The following is a 7114-nucleotide window of genomic DNA, read 5'->3' as shown; positions in this document are numbered from 1 at the left end:
CTGTATGATGTAGCAGTCTACTGTAGGATGTAACAGTCTACTGTATGATGTAGCAGTCTACTGTACTTTATGATGTAGCTGTCTACTGTATTATGTATCAGTCTACTGTATGATGTAGCAGTCTACTGTATGATGTAGCAGTCTACTGTATGATGTAACAGTCTACTGTACTGTATGAAGTAGCAGTCTACTGTACTGTATGATGTTACACTCTACTGTACTGTATGATGTAGCAGTATACTGTAATCTATGATGTAGCAGTCTACTGTATGATGTAGCCATCTACTGTACTGTATGATGTAACAGTATACTGTAATGTATGATGTATCAGTCGATATGAGATGAATAATGTAGGGTAAGTAACATTATATAAGGTAGCATTGTTTAAAGTGGCTAGTGATATATTTACATCATTTCCCATCAATTCCCATGATTAAAGTGGCTGGAGTAGAGTCAGTGTCATTGACAGGGTGTTGGCAGTAGCCACTCAATGTTAGTGGTGGCTGTTTAACAGTCTGATGGCCTTGAGATAGAAGCTGTTTTTCAGTCTCTCGGTCCCAGCTTTGATGCACATGTACTGACCTCGCCTTCTGGATGACAGCGGGGTGAACAGGCAGTGGCTCGGGTGGTTGATGTCCTTGATGATCTTTATGGCCTTCCTGTAGCATCGGGTGGTGTAGGTGTCCTGGAGGGCAGGTAGTTTGCCCCCGGTGATGCGTTGTGCAGACCTCACTACCCTCTGGAGAGCCTTACGGTTGAGGGCGGTGCAGTTGCCATACCAGGCGGTGATACAGCCCGCCAGGATTCTCTCGATTGTGCATCTGTAGAAGTTTGTGAGTGCTTTTGGTGACAAGCCGAATTTCTTCAGCCTCCTGAGGTTGAAGAGGCGCTGCTGCGCCTTCCTCACGATGCTGTCTGTGTGAGTGGACCAATTCAGTTTGTCTGTGATGTGTATGCCGAGGAACTTAAAACTTGCTACCCTCTCCACTACTGTTCCATCGATGTGGATAGGGGGGTGTTCCCTCTGCTGTTTCCTGAAGTCCACAATCATCTCCTTAGTTTTGTTGACGTTGAGTGTGAGGTTATTTTCCTGACACCACACTCCGAGGGCCCTCACCTCTTCCCTGTAGGCCGTCTCGTCGTTGTTGGTAATCAAGCCTACCACTGTTGTGTCGTCCGCAAACTTGATGATTGAGTTGGAGGCGTGCGTGGCCACGCAGTCGTGGGTGAACAGGGAGTACAGGAGAGGGCTCAGAACGCACCCTTGTGGGGCCCCAGTGTTGAGGATCAGCGGGAGATGTTGTTGCCTACCCTCACCACCTGGGGGCGGCCCGTCAGGAAGTCCAGTACCCAGTTGCACAGGGCGGGGTCGAGACCCAGGGTCTCGAGCTTGATGACGAGCTTGGAGGGTACTATGGTGTTGAATGCCGAGCTGTAGTCGATGAACAGCATTCTCACATAGGTATTCCTCTTGTCCAGATGGGTTAGGGCAGTGTGCAGTGTGGTTGAGATTGCATCGTCTGTGGACCTATTTGGGCGGTAAGCAAATTGGAGTGGGTCAAGGGTGTCAGGTAGGGTGGAGGTGATATGGTCCTTGACTAGTCTCTCAAAGCACTTCATGATGACGGATGTGAGTGCTACGGGCGGTAGTCGTTTAGCTCAGTTACCTTAGCTTTCTTGGGAACAGGAACAATGGTGGCCCTCTTGAAGCATGTGGGAACAGCAGACTGGTATAGGGATTGGTTGAATATGTCCGTAAACACACCGGCCAGCTGGTCTGCGCATGCTCTGAGGGCGCGGCTGGGGATGCCGTCTGGGCCTGCAGCCTTGCGAGGGTTAACACGTTTAAATGTCTTACTCACTTCGGCTGCAGTGAAGGAGAGACCGCATGTTTTCGTTGCAGGCCGTGTCAGTGGCACTGTATTGTCCTCAAAGCGGGCAAAAAGTTATTTAGTCTGCCTGGGAGCAAGACATCCTGGTCCGTGACTGGGCTGGGTTTCTTCCTGTAGTCCGTGATTGACTGTAGACCCTGCCACATGCCTCTTGTGTCTGAGCCGTTGAATTGAGATTCTACTTTGTCTCTGTACTGGCGCTTAGCTTGTTTGATAGCCTTGCGGAGGGAATAGCTGCACTGTTTGTATTCAGTCATGTTACCAGACACCTTGCCCTGATTAAAAGCAGTGGTTCGTGCCTTCAGTTTCACACGAATGCTGCCATCAATCCACGGTTTCTGGTTAGGGAATGTTTTAATCGTTGCTATGGGAACGACATCTTCAACGCACGTTCTAATGAACTCGCACACCGAATCAGCGTATTTGTCAATGTTGTTGTCTGACGCAATACGAAACATCTCCCAGTCCACGTGATCGAAGCAGTCTTGGAGTGTGGAGTCAGCTTGGTCGGACCAGCGTTGGACAGACCTCAGCGTGGGAGCTTCTTGTTTTAGTTTCTGTCTGTAGGCAGGGATCAACAAAATGGAGTCGTGGTCAGCTTTTCCGAAAGGGGGGCGGGGCAGGGCCTTATATGCGTCGCGGAAGTTAGAGTAACATTGATGCAGGGTCTTTCCACCCCTGGTTGCGCAATCGATATGCTGATAAAATTTAGGGAGTCTTGTTTTCAGATTAGCCTTGTTAAAATCCCCAGCTACAATGAATGCAGCCTCCGGATAAATCGTTTCCAGTTTGCAGAGAGTTAAATAAAGTTCGTTCAGAGCCGTCGATGTGTCTGCTTGGGGGAATATATACGGCTGTGATTATAATCGAAGAGAATTCTCTTGGTAGATAATGCGGTCTACATTTGATTGTGAGGAATTCTAAATCAGGTGAACAGAAGGATTTGAGTTCCTGTATGTTTCTTTCATCACACCATGTCACGTTGGCCATGAGGCATACGCCCCCGCCCCTCTTCTTACCAGAAAGATGTTTGTTTCTGTCGGCGCGATGCGTGGAGAAACCCGCTGGCTGCACCGCTTCGGATAGCGTCTCTCCAGTTAGCCATGTTTCCTTGAAGCAGAGAACGTTACAGTCTCTGATGTCCCTCTGGAATGCTACCCTTGCTCGGATTTCATCAACCTTGCTGTCAAGAGACTGGACATTGGCAAGAAGAATGCTAGGGAGTGGTGCACGGTGTGCCCGTCTCCGGAGTCTGACCAGAAGACCGCTTCGTTTCCCTCTTTTTCTGAGTCATTTTTTTTGGGTCGCTGCATGTAATCCACTCCGTTGCACTGGTTGTAAGGCAGAACACAGGATCCGCGTCGCGAAAAACATATTCTTGGTCGTACTGATGGTGAGTTGACGCTGATCTTATATTCAGTAGTTCTTCTCGGCTGTATGTAATGAAACCTAAGATGACCTGGGGTACTAGTGTAAGAAATAACACGTAAAAAAACAAAAAACTGCATAGTTTCCTAGGAACGCGAAGCGAGGCGGCCATCTCTGTCGGCGCCGGAAGTATGTTGGTTGGTTATCTATTGACTATACAGAGCACAGCCCAGTGTTGGTTATCTATTGACTATATAGAGCACAGCCCAGTGTTGGTTATCTATTGACTATATAGAGCACAGCCCAGGGTTGGTTATCTATTGACTATATAGAGCACAGCCCAGTGTTGGTTATCTATTGACTATATAGAGCACAGCCCATGGTTCAGTGTTGGTTCGCTTCTTACCCGTCTTGGACAGGACTCCGTTCCCCTTGGCCACCCCTACATACACCAGGACAGAGACGATGTCAGAGACCTCCCTGTGAAGGTTAGCTGTCCCAAAGTCCTGCTCCTGAGACGCTACCACTCCTACAGGGAGAGAGGAGGAAGCTTCAGCATGTTGTTGATGTATATTCAAGGCTTCCGGAGATAATCTGACCTCTATCAGTAGACATTGAACTCAGAATAAACTATGTCTTTCTTTCATTTTAATTCCAGCATTCATGTTCCATTTCTGCTTTGTTAGGTTTCAATGAAACACATATTGATGGTGTAGCATTGACAGTGACCTGAGACCGGTTCACTGACAGTGACCTGAGACCTGAGGCCCGTTCATTGACAGTGACCTGAGACCTGAGGCCCGTTCATTGACAGTGACCTGAGACCTGAGGCCCGTTCATTGACAGTGACCTGAGACCTGAGGCCCGTTCATTGACAGTGACCTGAGGCCGGTTCACTGACAGTGACCTGAGGCCCGTTCATTGACAGTGACCTGAGGCCGGTTCACTGACAGTGACCTGAGACCTGAGGCCGGTTCACTGACAGTGACCTGAGACCTGAAGCCTGTTCATTGACAGTGACCTGAGACCGGTTCACTGACAGTGACCTGAGTCCTGTTCATTGACAGTGACCTGAGGCCTGGTCGATGTTAAATGAACGCTCGTACCATAAGCACAGCAGAGGCGTGGTCCGAGGTCTGGGCGTACGAAGAAGCTGGGTAGATGAGAGGCCAGGTTGAGGTTCCCTTCAGGGTCACAATACTCAGGCAGGGGCAGATTCCTCATCAGGTCATCATACCTAGACAAGACCAGACCAGACAGACAGACGACACACAGAGAAAACAGCGAGAGAGAGAGTGTTATACAGCTGGATCTACTTGACCTACAAGACAGTGTTACATAGCTGGATCTACTGGATCTACTAGACAGTGTTATATAGCTGGATCTACTGGATCAACTAGACAGTGTTATATAGCCCTGCCCCGCCCTCCTTTCGGAAAAGCTGACCACGACTACATTTTGTTGATCCCTGCCTACAGACAGAAACTAAAACAAGAAGCTCCCACGCTGAGGTCTGTCCAACGCTGGTCCGACCAATCTGATTCCACGCTCCAAGACTGCTTCCATCACGTGGACTGGGATATGTTTCGTATTGCGTCAGACAACAACATTGACGAATACGCTGATTCGGTGTGCGAGTTCATTAGAACGTGCGTTGAAGACGTCGTTCCCTTAGCAACGATTAAAACATTCCCAAACCAGAAACCGTGGATTGATGGCAGCATTCGTGTGAAACTGAAAGCGCGAACCACTGCATTTAATCAGGGCAAGGTGACCGGTAACATGACCGAATACGAACAGTGTAGCTATTCCCTCCGCAAGGCAATCAAACAAGCTAAGCGTCAGTATAGAGACAAAGTAGAGTCACAATTCAACGGCTCAGACACAAGAGGCAGGTGGCAGGGTCTACAGTCAATCACGGATTACAAAAAGAAAACCAGCCCAGTCACGGACCAGGATGTCTTGCTCCCAGGCAGACTAAATAACTTTTTTGCCCGCTTTGAGGACAATACAGTGCCACTGACACGGCCTGCAACCAAAACATGCGGCCTCTCCTTCACTGCAGCCGAGGTGAGTAAGACATTTAAACGTGTTAACCCTCGCAAGGCTACAGGCCCAGACGGCATCCCCAGCCGTGCCCTCAGAGCATGCGCAGACCAGCTGGCTGGTGTGTTTACGGACATATTCAATCAATCCCTATCCCAGTCTGCTGTTCCCACATGCTTCAAGAGGGCCACCATTGTTCCTGTTCCCAAGAAAGCTAAGGTAACTGAGCTAAACGACTACCGCCCCGTAGCACTCACTTCCGTCATCATGAAGTGCTTTGAGAGACTAGTCAAGGACCATATCACCTCCACCCTACCTGACACCCTAGACCCACTCCAATTTGCTTACCGCCCAAATAGGTTCACAGACGATGCAATCTCAACCACACTGCACACTGCCCTAAACCATCTGGACAAGAGGAATACCTATGTGAGAATGCTGTTCATCGACTACAGCTCGGCATTCAACACCATAGTACCCTCCAAGCTCGTCATCAAGCTCGAGACCCTGGGTCTCGACCCCGCCCTGTGCAACTGGGTACTGGACTTCCTGATGGGCCGCCCCCAGGTGGTGAGGGTAGGCAACAACATATCCACCCCGCTGATCCTCAACACTGGGGCCCCACAAGGTTGCGTTCTGAGCCCTCTCCTGTACTCCCTTGTTCACCCATGACTGCGTGGCCACGCACGCCTCCAACTCAATCATCAAGTTTGCGGACGACACAACAGTGGTAGGCTTGATTACCAACAACGACGAGACAGCCTACAGGGAGGAGGTGAGGGCCCTCGGAGTGTGGTGTCAGGAAAATAACCTCACACTCAACGTCAACAAAACTAAGGAGATGATTGTGGACTTCAGGAAACAGCAGAGGGAACACCCCCCTATCCACATCGATGGAACAGTAGTGGAGAGGGTAGCAAGTTAAGTTCCTTGGCATACACATCACAGACAAACTGAATTGGTCCACCCACACAGAGAGCATCGTGAGGAAGGCGCAGCAGCGCCTCTTCAACCTCAGGAGGCTGAAGAAATTTGGCTTGTCACCAAAAGCACTCACAAACTTCTACAGATGCACAATCGAGAGCATCCTGGCGGGCTGTATCACCGCCTGGTACGGCAACTGCTCCGCCCACAACCGTAAGGCTCTCCAGAGGGTAGTGAGGTCTGCACAACGCATCACCGGGGGCAAACTACCTGCCCTCCAGGACACCTACACCACCCGATGTCACAGGAAGGCCATAAAGATCATCAAGGACAACAACCACCCGAGCCACTGCCTGTTCACCCCGCTGTCATCCAGAAGGTGAGGTCAGTACAGGTGCATCAAAGCTGGGACCGAGAGACTGAAAAACAGCTTCTATCTCAAGGCCATCAGACTGTTAAACAGCCACCACTAACATTGAGTGGCTGCTGCCAACACAGTGACTCAACTCCTGCCACTTTAATAATGGGAATTGATGGGAAATTATGTCAAATATATCACTAGCCACTTTAAACAATGCTACCTAATATAATGTTTACATACCCTACATTATTCATCTCATATGTATACGTATATACTGTACTCGATATAATCTACTGCATCCTTATGTAATACATGTATCACTAGCCACTTTAACTATGCCACTTTGTTTACATACTCATCTCATATGTATATACTGTACTCGATACCATCTACTGTATCTTGCCTATGCCGCTCTGTACCATCACTCATTCATATATCTTTATGTACATATTCTTTATCCCCTTACACTTGTGTGTATAAGACAGTAGTTTTGGAATTGTTAGTTAGATTACTTGTTGGTTAT

General features: G+C 48.9%; 1 protein-coding gene across 1 annotated transcript; it reads right to left on the bottom strand.

Moving 5' to 3' along the window:
• Positions 1-3595: 3595 nt before the first annotated feature.
• Positions 3596-4697, bottom strand: LOC121842420 (probable JmjC domain-containing histone demethylation protein 2C). The gene is made up of 2 exons (XM_042312411.1): positions 4367-4697; positions 3596-3789 (listed from the first exon to the last, which is right to left on the bottom strand). Exons 1-2 carry the CDS (start codon positions 4482-4484, stop codon positions 3611-3613), a joined length of 297 nt encoding a protein of 98 aa, XP_042168345.1. The 5' UTR covers positions 4485-4697; the 3' UTR covers positions 3596-3610.
• Between the last annotated feature and the right edge of the window lie 2417 nt (positions 4698-7114).

This window comes from Oncorhynchus tshawytscha, unplaced genomic scaffold (assembly GCF_018296145.1).
Source record: "Oncorhynchus tshawytscha isolate Ot180627B unplaced genomic scaffold, Otsh_v2.0 Un_contig_1927_pilon_pilon, whole genome shotgun sequence".
In the NCBI taxonomy this organism is placed as follows: Eukaryota; Metazoa; Chordata; class Actinopteri; order Salmoniformes; family Salmonidae; genus Oncorhynchus; species Oncorhynchus tshawytscha.
This window is presented reverse-complemented; position numbering and strand designations above follow the sequence as displayed.

Bases quoted from the DNA above. Each gene is read 5' to 3' on its own strand.
- LOC121842420 (XM_042312411.1), bottom strand. From the start codon at position 4,484: ATGAGGAATCTGCCCCTGCCTGAGTATTGTGACCCTGAAGGGAACCTC. The intron at 3,790-4,366 runs GTACGAGCGTTC...CTCTCCCTGTAG, and splicing joins ACGCCTCTGCTGTGCTTATG to GAGTGGTAGCGTCTCAGGAG.